General features: G+C 35.4%; 1 protein-coding gene across 7 annotated transcripts in view; it reads left to right on the top strand.

Annotated features, from left to right (window-relative positions):
* Positions 1-22,297, top strand: part of TENM2 (teneurin transmembrane protein 2) — a 547,147-nt gene that overhangs the window by 214,623 nt on the left and 310,227 nt on the right. Inside the window, exon 3 of one of the 7 annotated variants that reach the window (XM_075509417.1) lies at positions 10,004-10,087. The exons of the other annotated variants lie outside the window; for them this stretch is intronic. Within the exon in view, the coding sequence (XP_075365532.1) occupies positions 10,004-10,087 (84 nt within the window). The remainder of the gene's footprint in view (positions 1-10,003; positions 10,088-22,297) is intronic. 7 annotated transcript variants of the gene reach the window in all.

Raw genomic sequence — 22,297 nt, forward strand, 5'->3', positions numbered from 1 at the left:
TTTAAATTCCTGTGAAGGAAAGATAAGATAAAGAGGTAAACAAATGATGCTTATTTGCTTTTCAATTGAGCTCCTATTAGAAGTATGACTTTAAGACAGAAAGAACATTGGGGAAAAATGCCTAGGTACTCTTCACAAAGCATCATATGTCCATTCAGTCTCCAGCAGACTTCAAAAGGACATATCCCTGAGGTTTTAATGAAAACATAAATCAACAGGGAATAACTAAAAATACACTGAAAATGAAAAGGAAACTAGGTCACTCACCACATGACTCAATATTTGTAGCTTAGCTAGAATATATTGCAGTGTTTTTTTCACATCATAAATAACCTTCTGGTACATGTAGAAAGTATTGTCTACATTTATTTACTCTAAAATGTTATCTCTTTTGAATCATTGTGTCTAATGCTTTCTCTCTAATAGCGCACAGCATGAACTTGTAATAAGTTTATGTATGTCTGTCTTGTCCAGGCAATTCTTCTGTCTCTTCTATAAACTGCTTGGTTTTTGGAAACTGGCAGAGTCCTTAAGGCTAGATTCTACCTATCAGGAAACAGATAAGTGTATCTATTAGTAGCCTATGGTGTATGCAGAGGGAAGCAGCTACCATGATGTGTAAGGTATACGTACATTGTTACATACAAGAGCTGAATTTGTCTGGTTTATTGAGTGTATCACAGCTGCCTCCTGCACTTTGTTGTTCCATTCATGGGGCAAACTTAATTTTGGTGGGTTTTTTTAAATGAGCTGGGAAAACACATATGTACTGAGGTGATTGTTTTCTGTATGCCAAATGTTGTCCAGGTGTCGTGGTTTAACCCCAGTTGGCAACCAAGCACCACACAGCCGCTCGCTCACCCTCCCCCTCTCTGGTGGGATGGGGGAGAGAATCGAGGACAAAAGTAAGAAAACTCATGGGTTGAGATAAGAACAGTTTAATGATTGAAATAAAATAAAATTAAAATAATAATAATAAAATTGTAATGAAAAGGAAAACAACAAAAAAAGAGAGATAAACAAAACCCAGGAAAAACAAGTGACGCAACCGCTTGCAACCTGCCAGCCGATGCCCAGCCCGTCCCCGAGCAGCGATTGCTGCCCCCCGGCCAGCTCCCCCAGTTCATATACTGAGCATGACGCCATATGGTATGGAATAGCCCTTTGGTCAGCTGGGGTCAGCTGTCCTGGCTGTGCCCCCTCCCAGCTTCTTGTGTGCCCGGCAGAGCATGGGAAGCTGACAAGTCCTTGCCTAGTATAAGCATTACTTAGCGACACCTAAAACATCAGTGTGTTATCAACGTTATTCTCATCCTAAATCCAAATCACAGCACTGTACCAGCTACTAGGAAGAAAATTAACTCTATCCCAGCCAAAACCAGGACACCAGGGTAGTGAAGACAAAGACAGTGAAAAATTTCCTGAGAAATCTCATGATGTGGAGTGGGTGGGAGGGAAAACAGCAGGTGAAATTGATAATTGATGAGGAAATATGATGGGCTCTGAATTGTCTATTATTATTCAGGAAAGTTAGGTTAGTGCAACAGTGGATAATCCTATGAAAAGGTATCCATATGATATTATAATAATGCAAACAACCCCCTTACAACAAACAAGAGGAACCAGTGGAAAGTTTACATAAAGAACAAAACAGAAAATATCATCACTGCTATTCTGTAAAGGTGTGGGATGTCCATGCCTTGAATGATATGTTGAATCCTCATTCTACTGTTTAAAGAATGATATAGTAGAACTGCAAGAGGTAAGAGCCAGTGAGATGGGTTACCCAAAGTATGGCATAGTTTCCTTTTGAAGAATGACTTTAATAGCTTAATATTCTTTAGTGTAAAAACAAAACAGTGACTGTTGACATGACTGGCGTTTGCGCAGTGGTGAATGACATAGAGTTCCCACAGGGGAACTATACAACATCAAGTGAACAAATGGCAGATCCAAAACGAACAAAAATCTACTTTTCATATAACATTCAGGGAAGTCGTTGGACTTCTTATCCCTGGACTTTGTAAATACTAACAATTTACACTGGTTCAAAGACAGACTTGAGAAATTATGGTTGGACTCAATGATCTTAAGAGTCTTTTCCAACCTAAATGATTCTATGATTCTAACTGATGGAAGAAAAATCCAGCCAGGGCTGTTGACTAAAAATTTTAGGAACTCTGAGAGAAATTCCTGGAGTTTTGGAGGCTATTCTGAAGGATTATCTTTATATGTTTACTCTAGTTTTATACTTTCCCTTAGACTAGAGATGTGATAAAAGATCTATGATCTGACTCGCTACAGGTTGTACTTACATTCTTTGTCCAACTGTACTTAGAATAAATTTGTTTCAAAGCTATAGGTGATCTCATTATAGAAGCTGAAAAGATAGTTGGTAAAATTTGAGGTTGAAATCTTGTCCTTTGTAATTTTTTTCCCTAACAAATAACACAGTAAGACAGTAAGTTTGTCTACTTGTCTTCTTGTGAATTGTGTGTCAGTTCTTAGTTCATCAAAATTGTTTACAGGTACAGATGACAAATTAGATTTTATCAACTAAATTACTTGAAAACTGTAATTTGATTTCTCCCCCCTCTCCCCCCCAATAGAATTTGCTATAGAAGGAGAAGAGAGATCAGTAAGTAAAAGTAGGTCTAAAGGTGGTTGAGGCTCATCAATTAATTAACTTGCCTTAACAATTTAAAAACAAGAATTCTTAACCGTGAAGAACATAACTGTATAATGAGAAAGTCAGATGCTGAAGTTACTACTTTAAGAGCTTTTTTGTTTTGTTTTGTAAGGCATTATTATCGCTAGAATATTGATCTCAATCACCAGCTCCTTAGGAACACAACTGTATGTATTTGTTTTAGGTTTTCTTTATATTTTTAGGGCCTTCTTAATTTTAAGTAAGCAATAAGCTACAGTGTTAGAAGCATACAGGATGTTGTAGGACCTATGGAATATTCAGGCCATTGAAAAAAAATGCCCAATATGTCAGTAGGACTGACGTGGTAGCACTTTGGTCTTTCTTCCCTTTTTTGTCCATATGTCTTAGCTTTCCACCATTCTTTTGACAGAAGAAATCATGTTTTGGTGGTTTGCTTTTTTGTTTGTTTGTTTTGGAGGAGGGGTGGGATGACACAACACCCAACAAGTGGTTATAATAATTTAGCACTATTAGAATTGCATGCTTGTACTGGAAAACCTTCTTTCCATCGTTTTATGAATCCCTTAATGTTTATTTCACAGCTGTCACAGTGCTCCATTCTGCTGACATTAGTTGATAAGTTAAAACAAGTGCAATCTTACCAAGAGCAGCTAACTTTGGTTTATTCCCTTAATTACAAAAGAAACAGCAAAGTAGTATGTGGCAGATAATTTTTAGTATGTGGCAGATAATTTTTACTGTAGCATTTTGAGTGACTTATTCTTTCTTTACACTTTCAAGCTGAAAAAGTACAGGATATCAATATGTATCCCACAATAAGGAGAAAAATTCTTTTTAACGAATTCTTTTTACGATTCTTTAAATTCGTTTTAGCCTTCTCTATACAGCTTTTATTTACAGTTTTGTGTGCTGCCAAAGGTGACAAAGAACAGCAGTGGGTGTTTTAACTGAAGTGTTGCTTGGTTGTAGTACAATGCATATAGTCCCCTCTAAATTTAAACTTTGTACCTGACCACTTTTGTTGTAAAACTTGCTTAATGTGAATTTTGTTGCCATATTTATGTAAGGATACTGATTTTAAGTAGGTTTTTTGTTTGTTTTTCAAATAGCTAGATTTGAAAAAGTGATACAAAATTTCACCAGGAACTGTTTAGTTTGTACTTTAGTAAATTACTTTCTCCCCATTAGCCTAATAATTCAGATATTGGTCTTTCCAGGCATAAGTTTTTGATCTAAAAATATAGTCATTGGAACAGAGGCTGAACTAATAGTAAAGTGTTATTTCGGAGAAAGACTTGCATGGAAGAGGTATTAAAGAAAGAGAAAGCAGCCTTAGAGTACCTGTAGTTGCCACTTGAGACTGAAGCTTTTCTTAGTTTTTTATAAATTATTTCCATGAGAGTTGTGGCTTATGGTTTTACAAATTATGGGGATATTGACCCGTAGCTGAGTCATTGACCCGTATGGGGATACTAACCCATTCCTAACAGCATGAAGTAATAGTTGTTAAGTTGACCCTTACTTTAAAAAGCAAAGCAAAACAAAACCAGAAGGAAACAGTGTGAAGAACAGAAAAAAATATTATGAAGTTTCACTTCGAGTTTTTCTTTTGATGCGAGTCAATGACCATGTTGAATTAAGAGGCAATTATGGATATTTTAGATGGTAGGGCTTCACTGTTCAGGGGCATTTAAGAAGATTTGTCCAAATTACCAGTGATTCTGTGGCATGATTTTAAAGTGGTATTGTGAAATTGATTGAAACTCCTATGTATACATATTTGTCTGGACTTAAGAGGGCCTGTATTTAATTCTTTTTGGAAATAAGACAAGTTGAGACCATTTAATTTGACTTAAATAAATCCACTTGAAATTTAGTTTCAGTTCACTTTAAGTTCATAAGCATAGACAGACTTCTGCACAAAAAGTAGACATATCTATGCACTTTACAAAGTGCTGATCTGAATTATGCATGTCCCTGTGATTCTTGTAGTACTAGTGCATCCTAATGCTTTTATTCGTCCATAGGAAATGAAAGTAGAAAATGAAGGTATTTGTCATTTTAAGTCCTGTACTGTTGTCTCTAATGTAGCTAGTTGCTTAGTTCTCTATAAGAGACCTGGGCAGTGCACTTGGAAAATCCAGCTCCTTGTGCAGTAGATCTGTTGCTGGTCATGTTTGGTAATATTTAGGACATTAGAAATAGCAATGTCAATCAAAAATTCTTCTGACTCCCGTTTTTTAACCTTACCTTTGGTAGACAGAGGAGAGGGAAAAATGATGTATTTGCTGTTGAGTTCACTGAACTGTAACAGGCTTTCAAATGTACTTAAGCTAATATTAGAGCATTTTCCTTTGTAGCGTTCGTCATTCTTGCATGAATATTTGGTGGTGTGTTAACATACTTAAGTGTATACTTTCAAAAAATAAAATATGTGTTGTGGATGTTTTGTATTGGAGAATAATTCCGCTTGAGAGCTGCTAGTATACTATGCAGGTAAAGCTTTTTTAAGTTTAATTGACTTGGTGAATGTGCGTCAGAGGAAAGAAAAAAGAATACAACTTTTGTAAAAGATCAAACAAAACATTGGATATAAAATGTGCAATAGAACGTAATAGAGTAAAACAGCAGATAGTAATTCTGTCAAGACAATATAGGCAAAGAAGAATTGTGTGGCTTTCTTATTACAGAACAGTTCCTATTCCCATACTGTTCTGCATGATTTTTGTACTACTGACCTTTTTCTAATTTCTTCATAATCATTATTTGCCTCCAGAAATGATATGCATATAGGTTAAGGGTACCGCATTTGTTATGTCTGTCCAGTATGCTTGATCCAAAATGTTAGGGGAGAATGTGATGAAAAAACAAAACCAGAAAGGTTATTTGTGGAAAATGTAGGACTTTGACCTACCCAGTGCTGAGAGAGTGTTCTGTCAGTGGTTACGGTTTTTGTCCTATTCCTCAAAAATCATAATGATCAGTAATAAATGTTGAGCAAATAGCAATGAAAATGTACTAGGGTATTAACAGAGGAGCAACATCTGCTCATTGAAAGTGTTCAACAGAGAGGAAATCGGAGACAATTGGGACAAGCCTCAGCCACATAGGTGTGACAGAAATGGAGCAAGTGTTCGTTACTGGATTTTTTTGTATGAATATTGGGAGGGAGGGGAAGCAGCTTGAGAAATTAAGGGTATTTATTTGTAAGACCTTTTTTTAGTGCTTCTGAAGTGCTAGTTTATAAAAATAAACCATCTTTTTATTGTTTATTACCAGTAAAAATTGGGTTATGCCCTTTGATAACCAGAAGAGGAAAAATGAGAACAGAGCTTAGGAGGATATTTAGGCTCTGGTCATATTTAAAGTTCCACAGTTATTTTCTAGATGAATGTTGGCAGAGAGGCATAAGAACTATGGGTGGAGAAAGCAAGCCTTATAAAATGCAAAAAGGTTTCATACTGTAAAAAAAAAAATTCATAAACAATGTGCTATCATGTCAAAGGGTGGAGCATATACTATGTGATTGGTAGACAAGCTTTTAGTGATGCCTGCCGGGAAATGTTAAAAAGTGAAATTCCAGAATACCTGACTAAACTAATAAGGGTGAAAATCCATAGTGCATAGTTGGAAGCATCCATTCAGATGGGACTATGAAGGGGAAAATTCTAATGGAAGAAAACAACTGGGGAGGGGGTGGGAGACAGAAAGAAGAGGTAGGAGTGATACTTGTTCCTGGATAGGTAACAGTTGTGAGTCATTGTCAGGCGAGCTCAAAAGAGGACCCATAAATTAAGAACAAGACAACATTCGGTGATCAGCCTCTTTGCTGTGAGAAAGACGTGTCCTGTGGGGCCCAGGAATGCTCTGTGGTGGGATCCTGATGACCGGGACCTCTGACTGCGTGGTGTTCAGAGGTGCCTCCTGGTTGCAAGTTACATGGCATAGCAGTAGAGAGGGAATGAAAATGGGGAGAGTAATTACAACCTTTCCCTGTTAGCCTTTCTGTCGGACAGCAAGATGTCATCGTGTAGGTCTTGTCAGAGTGCCAGGCCTCGTGGGAGACTGCTGGGGTGTGAGGGAAATTAGATAAATGTTAAAAAGTAATAGAATGGTGGAAGCAGAGTATCAGTTTCTGAAAAGGCTGCTGTGAGGAAAGAAGAAAATGAGTTTGCTGCATACTGTGCAGAAGACAAGCAGCTAGTCTGAACATCGTATACCTCACAGGACACCGTTTTAGGAATTGCAGCATCTGTTTTCTCAATTTTCAAAAAGTGTTACTAGTATTTATACTGTTATTTAAAATTAGCTGTATCAGCACTGATTTTTAACTTAAACTGGGACTTGAGACAGCAAGCTGAAAACTGCTACTCATTCATCTTTGAAAGTAATGTACAGAAAGCAGATTTCTTTCTTCTGTCAGTTACTGTAGGAGCAAACGAACCTCTGGATGTTGGGGGGGTTGTGTTTTAGAGGAATGTATAAGAGGAAAGCATAGTAAATTCACACAGGTTTTACTTTTCCCAGACGTAAAGTGTGGTGTCTGATAGGGACTAAAATTAACTTAATGATCTAAAGATTTACTTACAAAAGATTTTTTTCCTAATTTTTGGCAACGCCAATGATTGTAGGTCATAGTCTATTCTTTCCTGTCTGATAATTGCAAAATCCATTACTATTCCTTTGAGGTTTTTTTTATAAAAGACTGTACTAAATCTGAATAAAAGCCTAATAAGTAGATTAGTTAGAACAATAGTCGTCATGAGGATGTTTGATTCTGAGTGTAGCTGCTAGAGATAACCCTAAATGCAATTAGGTTTAACTCCCTGTGAGTGTCAAAGGAAGGTAATACCCATGGAGACTTCCCTTCAGATGACACTATTTTTAAAGTATCTCAACATTTAAATTATTCTTTCCTTTGGGCATTGGTAACAAACTTTTTTTTTTAATTTCTGGAGAAACAGAGCTTGGAAACTTATGTTTTAGCCATTAATTTTAGATGTTTCACATCAAAAAGAGGGATGGCTCAGCTTCCTTGGGGGAACAGTTTGGTGTCCTTATCTGTACCCTTTGTAATTGTAAGGATCAAATATCCCAAGGTGGCCACAGACAGGTAAAAAATAGCAGATTCAGTAACATACACAAGCTTAAAGGGTAATGTGATAAAATGTCAATAGATAAACTGTTGATGGATTAATTCTGTGTTTTCCTCTTGAAAGAGAAATGAAAGCAAAGCTTCTATTAAAACGAAAATAGAGACAGTAAAGATTTCAAAAAGTTGAGTATTATGTGGTGTGATATAACAGAAACTGTAACATTGTAAACTACTAAAATGGTTTAATTGAACTGTAAGTACCACAGAAGAATTGCACTGTATTTAAGAATTTGGTTCCATTTTCACATAAAAAAGGAAAAGGGGAAAACAAAAAAGCTTAGTGAAACAATTCCATTATTTCCTTGTTGATATATTCCTGCATATGCATGTGTTTACTTATATTTAATTTCTCCTATTTTTAAAATACGAAAAATGTGAAAATAATTTCATCAACTTTTAGTGTTATACTTTTGGGAAAATTGCTGGTAACACCAAAATGAAGAAATTTGCAATGATTTTTTTTAATTATTTATTTACCAAAGTTTTTATATTGATAGTCATTGTGCTCCGCACTTCACATATCTTTGCTTCACTTGCATATTGTTCTTAGAATTATCTTTCAGTGGAGCGGTCCTGAAAATCTCTTGTTTTCCTTCCTTGCTTTTAAATCAAAAGCCTGTATCATCAAAAGTAAAGCTGAACTAATTAGACATGAGCCAAAATACCTGAAAATGAATGACAGTCATACCACATGAAACTTGCATTTCATGTGTGGCAAGGAGACATTTAGGCAGTTTAGTAAACTCTCTCTGGTTTGTATTGTTTGTAAAAGTATAACTTGTCCCTTAAAATTACTTTTTCCCCCCAAAGCCAGCAAAGTAAAACTCAGGAGCTGTTATTCTTTCACATTATTTCAGTTGCAGGCATTTTAGCTCAAAAATATTTGTGCTCCTAACAAATAGCTAATTTGTTGTCTTACGTCTTTAGCATGCAAAGCAGTTTATTTTCTATTGTTTTGGTCAGCTGTTTTTATATCTTTAAGTGTCAATGTGTTGCCTTTTTTTCTTTGCATATAATAAATCACTGTGGTATACAGAACACATTTTCATTGTTGATTCTGGTGAGTCGGTGAGTCTTGGATGCAAGTTTAAATTATTATCTTATAAAAATTATTACGGATTTGAACCTGAGATGTACCAAGTAAAATAATTTCCCAGTGAAGCCTTAAAGGCAGTGAAGAACAAGAATTGAGGTGACCATACATTAACAGGCTTCTTGTCTTACTGGTTTGTGCAAGGAAATTAATGTAAATAAATAAAAATAGGTTTTATGTTTCCTGTTTATTACATCTGAAAACCCTCCTGTTGTTATTATGGAATTAAGTAACAATTTTCAATTGATTTTGTGCTTTTCAAATGTAAGAGGACTCCCTAATTACTTCATGTTTTCAAAATCTAGGTATATTTGAATTAGTTGTACAACCAAAAGAAACCTGTTTTCTTTTTAGTCAAAGAGAAAGACTATTGACACCTAAAGGATTTTTTTTAATATATTAAAATCTGTCTTCCTAAAGCTGGAGAGTTTTTACAAGGCAAAAGAAAAAAATTTGCCATCCTTGCATCTGTGCAGTTTCACTGGCTCACGTCTAGTTGAGATGCAGCAGAAAGAGCCTGATTATGTTGATAGTCAATGTAAAAGTCATCATGCTGCTACAATAAACATGTAAGAAGTGATTTATTACAGCCGAAAGTATCCATTTTCCAGATGTATCTTAAGAGTCTCTTTTTAGATCATAAAAATTATCTTTTAGAAGAATGTAATGATACATACTTGGCTATAGGAGTAATAGATAATACACAGAAAATAAGTTAGTATGATCTTAAATACCTACTGTACAGCATGTATGGAAACTCATGGACTTCAGGTTAAATTCTAACACACCTATTATAGCCAGATTTTTATGCACTCTGTCCTTTTTCATGGTTAATGATACCGACAGTGGGTATGCGTACCTCCTGCAAAGCAAGATTTCACCAGTACTACTGCTACTCAATATGCCTTTTTATATGTCATTGATAAAAAGATAAAAGAATTCTCAATCTCTAGATAATAATGAGTAATGTATTTTTTATTATTCAGGAATGCTTTGGGTGGGAGGAGGTGAAACATTCTATTGGCTGTATTACACTAAAGGTGAATGGGCCATCCCTAAAATGTATTTGTTTTATTTCATTTAGATTTTCACACACACCTTTCTGAGAAATTGAAAGACAGACAGACAAGCTGGCAGCAGCTGGCTGAGACAAAGAACTCTCTAATACGTAAGGTTTTTATCTTGCTTAAACTGTATTCCTTGTAAACTTAGAACCTAGTTTAGAATTTGTGGGGTTTGCCATGATTACTCTAGTTCTGTTTATGTTCTGCTTATTATGTATTTTTTGGGTTGGTTGGTTTTTTTCCTCCTGGGTATTTATATTCTGTTGAATAAACCTGATCTCTCTTTACTACGTATTTCTATTTCACTGTTGAGCATTACCTTCCTGATTTTATTGAACCAAGTAAGGGTGGGTTTTTTATTGGGAGTCTTCACTGGGTGCTGAAGGAGCTGCGTTTTCCCTGAGCTGACGTTGCTTCACGGGACGGGGCTCATTGCATGGAGAGAAAGAGAGCTAAGACATGTAAGAGATGCCAGATCTGGGTACGTGCAGGCATAATTTAAAAACAATATGGTATCTGTATCTAACAGTATTTTCAGAAAGGCAATTACATGTTTTATCCCATTGGTAAAAGCTTGCACGTGATACATGTTGCTTCAGTGATTCTTAAATCTGACTTTCTAATGAAAAATTTAGTGATAGCTCTGTTCATCTTTAGTCTTGATTTTAATTTTTTTGATCTAAGAGTTTCAGATTCAGACAGTCACACTTGGTGTGACACTAAAGTTTTGTATCTTAGGGCTGTGCAAAACAATCAGGGGGTTTTGCTGGGTTTTTTTGGTTTTGTAGGGAATCACCTAATTGATAGATTATTTTTTTTTTTTAAAGGACCACTACTGCCCCCTCCCACACACACATACCTTTTGTTTCCCTGAAAGCAAAACTCCTTTGGGAGGAGGAGGATATTTGGAAAAAAGCTTGCAATGTACTTTTTAGCAAAAGAAAAAATTAACAAGCTGTAGTAATATAAATCCAAAGACATCTTAAGGAATTTTAGTACAAACATAATGATTCAGTGACATCTTCCTCTTGATGTTTCTTGAATTAAAAAAATAGTTTTCATTCACTGGATATGTACACTTATATACTAACTATAGTATCAGTATGTGCCCTTACTAATTTAGTAGCGGCCGTTTTTTATAAAGTCTTTTCTCCTCAACACTTGCAATTTTTGCCTTGTATTTGACTGCCTAATGAGATGAAAGACATATTTTGATATTTCATTCTTTTCTTCCATTGCAACCGTGACCTAGTATATACATGAAAGATACCTTTCCATTTGGTCTTTTCATTTAAGCACTTAAGTCAATGCTTTGCTGAATTAGGGCCCTAACCAGGAATAATATTCTGCTTGCTTAATATTTAAATGAGACATAAAACAAGGTTTTCTCGTCACTCCCAATTTGATTTTCTGATATACTTCTTTCCATAATTGCTTGATCGTTGGTAAAAACTAGTGAATGGCATTATGCTTTAAATCTCAAACAGTGTCTGAGCAAATACTGGGGCAGTTTCTTACATCAAATTCTGGAAAGTACCAAGCATCTGTGACCATTTCATAGTTAATGCAGCCCAAGAATGCTCCGTGTTTTTTCAGACTGGAAATAAGGACCATTTTCTGTATTTCATGCTTCTTAGAAGAGTGGGAGCCAGAGCATTTGGTAGAGCAATTAAATTTCCATAATGCTGGTATATAATACCAAAAATTGCCCAAGGTGGCATGTGTATGGTTGGTAGTAAAGATTAAATTAATAAAGAACTGAAATGATCATGTATATATCACTGCATTTCTGAAGCATTCATGATTATTGGTGTTGCAGAAGGGGTTTTGGCACAGGTAAAATGAATAGGTTATGCTATTTAGGCCATGCTAAATCTCAAAGAATAATACTTGAGTGCATTTTCCAGGATCACAGAAAGGTTTTGCCCTACAAATTCCATCCATCTGAACAATGTCTTTTCTCATTTGAAGCTTTGAGGCTTTTCATCAAATAATTGTTTCTCTTTGGTTTAGTTCTTCTCCCTGACAACCTGATACCCGTCCCAATTCAAACCAATTTGATTTATATATTGCTTTTAATTTTTTGTATTGTGTTTGTTCAGGGCTCTAGACATTAAGAACAAGATGAGAATGTATTAATAACTATATAGCAACTCAAAAATATTTGACGATAGTATTAGTTCTCACCTCTGGCTTGGCAGTAACATGCATTTAAAAAAATAAGAACTGAGACAAGCAATAGAAAAACTTAGTACTTACTATGACTTTTATGATTCTAATTACATGGACATACTAAATCTGATATGGCTAGTAAAATAGTTTGTTGCATGCCCTAAAAGTGGTAGGAAAGGTGCAGTGAGCTTATAGATCCAGATGTGCTGACTTGCATTGATGTCAGCCAAATCTATTATGTTAATAATTCAAGGGAATGGACCAAAACCAAGCTTTATCTCTGTTCCTTTCAAAAAGTGCCATATTACTTTTTTACATCAATCTGGATGCTGCCAAAAACAGACAGATGGCACTAACCTTGGTTTAAAGCCTCAGCTGGCTGAGAATGCATCCAAATAGTGTTGCAAAGCTTTCAGTGTACATGTTGTGTCAACAGAAGAGGACTCTTTGTATCCCCGTAAGTAGAGCCCTCAGACTTTTCATTTTAAAGGTACCCAGTTATCAAGTGTGCTCATTTAGTGGGTGGATTGCTTTACTGCGTACTAATAAAATGTTAGGTTTCTTGATCTATTCAGCCTTTGCTTTGCTAAGGAGAAAGATGCCGCTGGTGCAGACCAAGAGGTAATGGGGGAAAAAAGGTTAAGTGCTGAACATGGGTATTATAATGGTCAGCGCTTCAGAAACACAGGCAGAAGGATTGTTGTCAGATCCATGTTCAGACCCTGGAAGGAAAGAGGATAAAAGCCTCCTATAGGAAAATATCTGCCCCACGCAGTATTTGGAGTAGACCTAGATCTCACCTTTTCTGACTTCTCCTTTTCTGGGAGAAGAATTCTTAATAGATTTTTTAAAAACCCAAACAAAACAAAACCAAAAACAAACCACCAAAAAAAATCTCAAATCTGTCTCATACTAAGCATCCAGAATTAAAAACAAAAACAAACAAAACCACCCTGGGTTTCTTTTTATAGCTGTAAAATAATGTAGCAAAAGCTCAGAGATTTATCAAAACCATTAATTAATGCTTTTAAAGCATTCAGATAGTGTAATGTTGAGCAATACATAAAAGCAAAAGAAGAAATTTAATAGCGCTTAGCTTAGAGTATGATTTGAATAGGACACTAACAGAGGTCTGTGCTTCTCATTAAATAATGAAGATAAAAGCATTGGTTCCTCATATAGTGCGCGCAAGCCAACCTGAACATTAAGCGCAATAGAAGACTTAACAGGGAGGGAGAAAGGATTGAGTCAAGTAATTGAAAAAGATACTACAGTGCAGTAACAGTGGTTGTCCAGGCAGCCTTTTGCTACCGTTTCCTATTTTTTGGTTCACTTAGCAGCCATTGTAGAGCGATTTAAGTATCTTTTCTGTTTGTTTCAACATGGTGATCTTGAGTAAGCTGTGAACGTACAAATCTGGGCATTGTAGTGGAGTTCATAGTCTCTGAATTCACATGTAATCCTGTCAATACCAAAAGGAGATTTGAGTGACTATAGTTGATAAGCTATATATTTGATATATTGTTGCAGCAAGCATACAACTATCTCAAAGATCTGTGGTAATCTGTGATGTGCAAGTAAGTTCTTACAGTAATTTTGGGATGTTATCAATTGAACTGTAATTTAATTAAGATAGGGATTATGCCTTTTCAGGGGGAAGAAAATGGATCGGATTTTATCCTGTGCTTATGATGTTTAGATACAAAATGCAACTGGTTATATGGGCATTTAATTTAGGAGGATGATCTCTCTATGGCATGACATTTAAAATCATCAGTGAGAATGGTAGACTGCTGTCAAGTAGCCTTCAGATATAAATAAGTTATTTTACTTTGTTGAAAACTGTATTTAAATGCTGTGTATGGATATTGCGGATAGTGTTTATAATAATTCTGTTTAAATCACAGTAGAGAGGAATTTAGTTCACTCTGCTGCTTTCAACGTAGGTTTGCCTTACTGAGGATTATATGGGTTTGCATTTCTAGGAGGTTTTTTGGGCTTCCATTGTAATGGAAATTATTTCAAAAATACATGAGCAAAAACTGGTTTTGTCATAGGATTTTAGCAATGATTTCTTTTAAGTAGCCAAGTCCAGGTTGTATCATCGCTCTTCATGCAACATACTGTTTTGTTAAGAAACAGTCACCCAGAGAATGTAAACCACGTAGCCAAAAGTGTGTGATAATATAAAACAATAAGAACGTAGAAAATTCTGAGGGAAAATAAAGCTCTCTTGCACATTGGGTCCTAGAAGAAAACAAGCTGACAGTTCTACCAGGTGCCTCTCCTAGGATTAGACTTAACACTTGTTACAGAATTTGTCTTGAAAACACCGGTATTTGAACTAAAGAATTTGCAAATTTGCTAGAGAAACAAAACAGATTGTGTGTTGAAAGACTGAGCTGCTAGCAAAATACTTGATCATGTCAGATTTATACCAACTGATCTCCTGTGTATTGCACCATGTCCTAGAAAACTGGAAGCCATGAAAACAAGCGCTTATATTTTAAGGAGTTCTATGACAGCTTAGAAAAAATAGCTATTCCACTTTTTACATGAAGCTTCTACCTTAAAGAAACTGATGAAATAGGTGGTAATTTTTAACACAAGCAGTGACAAAATAAACACCATCTGCTAGTGTTGACTTATTCCATAGTATTCTCATGCTGGGTGATTTTATTTCACTTTTTTTCAGAAATAGTTAATGACACATCTGCTGTGCAGTGGAGGTGCATTTTGGGTGATTAAATGTGGACATAAGTTTAGGGAAAACAATAATGAAACTTTTTCAGGAAACTGAAGGAAATATGAAACTACTAAAAGGAACTTAGACAATATATAGCTGTGTTGATGTCTTTTATTTTTTTATTTCGATCCAATTTACTATTGGATCAGAAATGTTAAACGTATATTTATTGTTTCACAATACATGGTTATCGTGGAAAGCTTCTCATTTAGTCTTTCTTTTACCAAAGCAAAAATCTTTCTACAATGACATTCTTAGTCCTCTAAGCAAGCCTAGTTTTCTGTCACATCCATGAATCTGGGGCTGTGAAGATAGTGCAGGTTCAGGTGTTGTGTGGGATCAGTGTCAGATTTGTTTACATGGGAGAAAGTATTTAAGGGAGCATAATGTACAGTGCCATCATTGCAACTGCAGAACAAAATAATGAGGTTTATCTCAAGATCCAGTTGAATACTGTACAATAAGAAATTCTACATATATGCAGAGTTCTTTACTTTTATAGAGTATGTCTTTATCCTGTAAAATTCTGTGAAGCTATCTTTCCTCCCAAGCAAGGTTGTAAGACAAGATGTAATCGTGTCCCTGGGTTATTCAGACAAAGACATCATTCATGGCATTTTGTGTTGTGGCATTTTTTTTCTTCCCTTTGGTAGAGCTTGGTAGTGCTGTTGGTTTGAAGATTCCTCTCCTGTGTCCCTGAAGAGCAGTCTCTTCCCAAATTACCCCAGTATGTCCTACCTTTTCCTTCTCAGTCAACAATGAGAAGTCTTTGTTGTGGGAATTCCTGTTTAGCACTTTACTGCAGAGGCATTAATATAATGATCCACTATACAAAATCCAAGCAATTAGGCTGTTAAACCTGTGTTTACCGTGCCAAATCTTATGTCCCTATGCTGTTATCAGTATAAGTAGATTTTAATAAAACCAAAAAACTAAATGTCTGGATCTTCATATGGATGAGTGGATATTTAATTTTAAGATTTTGAGATAGAAATCAAAGCTATGGATTGGAAACCTGAGAAGAAACTTTGGCTACTTTATTCTCTAGTAGGTGACAAAACAGGATGGACTCCACAGTGACATGAATTCAGACTCTTTGTCTAAAACTTTAAAAATCTCAAGTAAAAACAAATTCAATGTCTTCCCTTCCTGCTACCAAGGTCTGTATAATGGCATGAAATCCTTGTCTTCCTTTTATGGTTTCACAAAGCGTTTTGACAAGTTGTGCAAGTAAAACTGTATACAGTATAAACAGATAATTATGTCTGGAAAAAAACATAATATAAACAATTTTAAAAGGAATTGCCATTTATTTTTTTGTTACGAGTCCTGAAACATATAGTGAGTATAAATGAAGTTTTGCATTACCTCCTTATGAACACTGGCTAAGGAAATATTGATAGAAATACGTTTAAGGGCAAACTTCTGTATTTGTAGATATTTTAATACTTTTATTCAAACTTCATTCAATTTGTTATTTTAGTAATGAATGTGTAGAAAAGCAGTGCCTGTGAAGTAATAAGCAATTAATGTCAATTGTTCTGATAAAAGAAAAAAGAGCAATCTGACTTAGTGCATTTTTGTCTTTTCCAACTGCATAGTAATTAAAAATTGGAATGAGAATTCATGCAAGTTGCACTAAATGTGTACTGCATATATTAGATAGTGAGCATTAGAAGTCATCCCATGTTCCTTAGCAGTGATAAACAGATTTACATAAGTTAAATACTTATATTACAAACCCTTTGACTTGACCTGATCTGTGTAAACGTTGCATTTACGAATTACCAAACCTCTTTGAAAGACAGCCTTATGTATGTGTATTATCATTTATGTTAATCTGAAACATTTCTCAAGCTGCTGTGCATGAAGTTAGGGTGAAGAATCCCTTACTTATTCATACCCATATGTATGCTGTGAAACTTGAGTAAGGAGGGAGACAAGAAAAACTGATTTTAAAAAAATTAATTATATACATATTTTTCTATACTAGTGCCATAATTCCTTAGTTTAGGTTTACTTATATCCACTGCTAGGGTAAAAGTGAAGGTAGCCTGACCAGTGAGTTCTTTGTGAATTTCTGTAGCTTGCTTTTATAAGCACTTTCTTTTGTTTGGATTATGAACTGGAAATATAATGTCCTTTATTCCAAACTGGATCTGCATCTGGGGCAAAATTTTTATAGTCTCTAATGCCATAATAGTAAGTAAAACAAAATTGATAACATCATATTTTTTAATACAGAGAAGCAATGAGGAAATTATGACAATAAATTATTTTAAACCATGTTATTTGTGAACTTTTCCCTGTATTAAAGATTTTTACATTGGCGATGCATAACTATATTCAGAAGTTGTCAGTGAAAGGCCAAGCATTTTGATAGAAATGTAGATAGTGGATGGGGTTACTGTGTCTGAAGAATTAAATCCGCTTGGGATAATAAGCAGAGGTGAAAAGCTGAGACTTATATGGCACACTTCTTGATATCCATTTCCGTACTGGGACAAGTGAGTTCAGTATTTTCAACCAACTTCACAGTATTTCTCCTGCCAGTAAGACTTACAGACATACCTGGTAATACGTTTTCATGCTTCTTCAAAATGTATTTCCTTAAACAGGATTGTTAGGAGTTAGTATTTGATCCAGATATAATTGTTTAGATTTTGAGTGATGGTTCAGTACAGGGAAGGTGCTTCAAAGACAGGTTTTTCTGTAGTGTATATGCTCCGAATCTGGCCATGCTTGATTGTATTCGGTTCATTTTTTTTTATTTAGAGTGAAAGCTTTGTTTTCTCAATCAAAGTCTGGGGTAGGAAAATACTGTGCCTCAAATCCCACATGGCTTGAACTACTTGGTCCTGATTAAAGAAAGTATTGAACGTGGTGTTAATGCCAGGAGGCCTCAAAAGGACTTACTGAAACTTACTCACAGAATATTTTTTTTTAAATAAAGCATGATTTTTATTTTATTAAATAGCATGTGGAAGTGGGAAATTGAGTGCATGTTGGAAAACTAAATTATCTGCAACTAGGAAAAAACATCAGGTGGCTTCTTTCTCTTTAGATACCAGAAATCTTCATCTGGTACCTATCTAGCTTGCAAAATCTTCAGCCTTCTTTGAGCGCTGTAATGTATTTATTCATTGTTAGGGCAAAACTGCACTGCTGCCCTCCCTCCTCTTTCCACTCAAAGGATGCTTGGCGACTCTCAGGATTAGTTGCAGATGTTGCCCCTGAGTTTTGATTCTGAAATTTGACTTTATGTATCATGTGATAATATCATCATTTTGGGGGACATATACCAGTGCTTCTTTTCAATAGTAAAAACAGCTTGTGCAACCTCCCTGACAGCTTATTACACAGTACAGGCTGAACAGCCACATGTTCTAATTTACCAAGTGCCTGGTTTGGTCACTAGAATTGACATATTCAGAGTAATAAAAGGCATCTCTTCTTTTAGCCACTGTCAGGCCTCCATTCTCTTTATAGAAAGCCTTGTCAAAAGTAACAGAACTGCACTTGCAGTCAAACTTCTCATTGTCTTCTACTCTTAGCAGCAAGGTTTGGATCCTTCATTTTGTAGATCTAACTCAGAACTAGCTTCATTGTAGGTTGGTTTCTGAACATTATGTCTGATTAAAAGTTACTTTTGTGCAAAATTGTGAGCTCCGTATCTTAAAGGCAGTATTCAATACACCTGCATTTTTGTAGCTTAAATTTAGGGTTTGTATCAACAATCTCTTGAATACAGGAAGAAATTAAAACCAGAACTGCCATGACTGCACAGTACTGCTACGGGTGATAAAGGCTAAAGTATTCAAATTCTGCAGAGGCAGAATTGAAATAAGGAAAGTATGTTTCAGCTGGGTTTAGGTGCATCTAAGGAAGATGGATAGGATTGACATGTATTGATTTCTTCATTTTCTAAGACACTTCTGTGATATGTATTATTGACATTCCTTTTAAGGTGGCTCAGAGTTGGTCAAGCCTGCAGTGTTAGGAAGTGATGTCATTTCAGGCATCCGTAGTTGTCAGAGTGGTTAATACAGCTAGTTAAGTAATAATAAAGTAGTAGTAATATGAAAAGTACTGCAAATGTTAATTATTACAAAAAAATTTAAATGGCATTTGCTTTCCTTTACTGTGCTTTTTCAGATATGTCCTTCTAAATCTGTGGTGGTAGTAGAAATCAAATTGTCTCAAAGTTAAATGTGAAGTAATGGGAAAGGACAGGAATATTTCGTAAGTGTGAATACATGTATACACTAAATACATGTGGAGATTCATACAGACAAAATATGAAAACAGTAAAATCTAAGCAGTGAATAATTCCTGAGCAGGAGCACTTGAGTTGTAGCTGGCTTGATTGGGGATATTTTAACTTTGCGTTTTAGTTACGAAGTTCAACAGTTCACTGGGACTTTGCAGTGGATTAGCTCTCTAGAGTGAGAAGTTGGGGTGGGAAGAAGTATTTGGATTGGTAAAGCATTAGAATAGTTCTGTGATCGGTTTGTTGGAGTAGATTGTTGGGGTACAGACATTACTGTAGACTCAAACCTTCCTGATGTGATCATTCCTCCATGATTTAGCTTTATTGTAACAATATAAAAGGACTGAATTTGAGGTATTGAGGCTTCTAAGTAAATTTTAAACTGTTTTCTTAGAAAATTCAGAGAATTTATGTTAACAAGATGGAGGCGGCATGCTTCTACCTCTGTTTTCCTTGTCAAATTAATATAGAAGATTATATTTTTAAAATTTGTACACTGAATATGTGTGCTTAGCTGAATTTCTTAGTCTGCTTTTAATTAATTTAAATGCAGTTCTAAATTTGGTTCCTTGACCAGGTCATGCTTCTGAAGGTTATATTACATGACAATCAAATTAGCATTTAGAAATTCCCTTTCCTTCACCTTCATTGTTCTCATTATAGAAATATCTACTTCAGTATTCATACTTTTTTCTAACCTCAACCTGAGGTAGGAATTCCAGGTGAGGGTTCCTGGAATTCCTGTTAAATATGAGTTTTCCAGAAGAATTGGATGGTATTAGGTACTTGGACATTTTCAAGATCCCTTTGAAGTGTTGTCTCTTACCGTTCACTTTCTGTTACATTGCAGATCTTGAGAAATTGTAATTTCTGAAATGTGACTTTTTCTCTTTCACCCTAGAGTGTGTTGCAAAGACTTGGCTTCTCATTTGCAATGAATTAGCCGGCTAAGATTAGTGTTAGCTGTAGTCATAGAATTTCATTAACAAATACTTGCCTAACTTTAAGATTATAACCTTTAGCTAGACAGACCACTGGAATGTAGAATGTGTTCGACTTCTGGAAAACCGTGCTGTGTTTTTAATAGCATGTTTTTAATGTGTTTCCACTAAAACCGCCAAAAATAAACTAAATAAGGACAGGGGTTGTTTCTTCCAAGCCCTCTTGACACAAGGAGTTATTAAGCCTCCTTGTTGAGGAGGCATGTAAGCACAGGATTCTATGGCAAGTTATTATTTATACATATTCTGTAGGTTTAAAAGATGCATTATGGGGTTTTTTCCCCTCCATGTAAGTCCTCTGCAGTTAGCTGTTTTCTGGAGTTACAATGGTTTCTGCAAAACTGTCATCATTAAGGTGCTGTTACTTTCAGAAGTGCCCTACCCAATATACCAGGGATCCCCGAAGAGAGTAATACAGGGCAGACCACTGTGCTGCTTCTCTTGACATAGTGACCTACTGTCCTTTTATTTTTCCCATATCTGCCATAAATTTATACTGCCCAAGTTTAAGTCTCTTGGCATTAACATAAGCTGTCATGTTTAAACCTGACTCCCAAGGTAAGATGAATAGTGCAACGTGTGGTTTAGCCTGTATCATCGGAATTATAGGTATATGTTCAAAAACTGTTTATTCCTACAAGCACCCTTTCTGGTGTTACTGTCAACTGATATTTGCAATGATATACTTTTATGAGACACAGATATTTTTGGGTTTTTTTCAGTTACATCAATACATTTTTGAAAATGAAGATAGAATAGAACCAATATTTTTATAAACCCCTAGATTTCTTTTTAGTATTTTGTTTTGGTTTATTTTGTTTGGGCTGTGTAGAAAGCCATTTCATATATAGAGAGGAGGAAGTCCTTTTAATTTCACTGTTTGATCTCTTGGAGCTCAACTGAGGCAAACCTAGAGTATGATCCATTTCAGAAAATTAAAAAGAATTACATTTACCTGATCTCTTTAAAGATATGTGATTCCTAAAATTAGTCTGGAAATCCTAGAATTTATTAAAATATCTACTTAGTTTTCTTCAACTGTTTACATACAGGTGTTTCCTAAAAGCTGTTCTTGGACTAGATTTTTAATTAGCTTTTGAGGTTGTCTTTAAAAAAAAAAAAAGGCAAAAAACCCCAAACAATCATACTTTCTACAAGGTTCCTACTAGGTAAAATTAGAAAACTTTGAACACTTCAGGTAGCCACATATGTGTCTTTTAAACTTGTAACAGCAAAATACGAGAGAAGTTGAGTCTGGATGACTTTTCCTACCCAACTTTAACTTTGTATACTTTCACTGTAGCTTCCCATTTGCTTAGTTAGACCTCCCAATTGAATTTCTTTAATTTATAGATGAAAAAAGTTCTGTATGTGCAAATTACAGGGGAGAGAGAGAGAGAGAGTGTGTGTGTGTATTTGTAGTGCGTCAAGAAGGTGACATGCATAGCTGTGGTTTTGTGTATTACATATTATTACATATACAGGAATATATCCTTGAATTATATTTATACCCAAATTTGGAATTACAGTGCAATAATATGTACATCTCTGTGGCACGGTTCCTGTCAACTTCAGCAGGGCCAGCCCTCCAGCTGGTATATGTAGAAGGTGGGAGATGACTGCGGAGCAGTATTTCATAGCTGGCTGCAGGACAATGGTTGAAGAGGTACTTGTCTGAGAAGATTCCAGGCACAGTCAAGAGGCCTCTAGCAAATGATACACAGTTTCTTATTGTGTAGTAGACAAAATGATTTCTTTAAACCTTTCTGTTCTTAGGCTACTTAAATTTACAGCCATTATTAAGCTAAAGGAGCATAGCCAATGAATGTTTTGTGCAGTTGAAAGATTATAGGTCATATAATGATAGGAGACAAAGCTTATTGAAATGCAAAATTTAATAATAATGATTTGTATTTAATAAAATTAATCTTTTCAGAATAACATCTCAATCCATTCATTTTCTAAAGTGTCATGTATAGAAGATCTTTTTGTCTTGCTTACTGTAATGTACAAGACTATGAATATGAATATAATGAATAGCCTTATGTTCTTATCTTACTACCCAACTATCATCTGTTGCACTGTGGTGCAACTCTTTCTGAGCCTTCTTTACCACAGGAAAGTC

This window comes from Mycteria americana, chromosome 8 (assembly GCF_035582795.1).
Source record: "Mycteria americana isolate JAX WOST 10 ecotype Jacksonville Zoo and Gardens chromosome 8, USCA_MyAme_1.0, whole genome shotgun sequence".
In the NCBI taxonomy this organism is placed as follows: Eukaryota; Metazoa; Chordata; class Aves; order Ciconiiformes; family Ciconiidae; genus Mycteria; species Mycteria americana.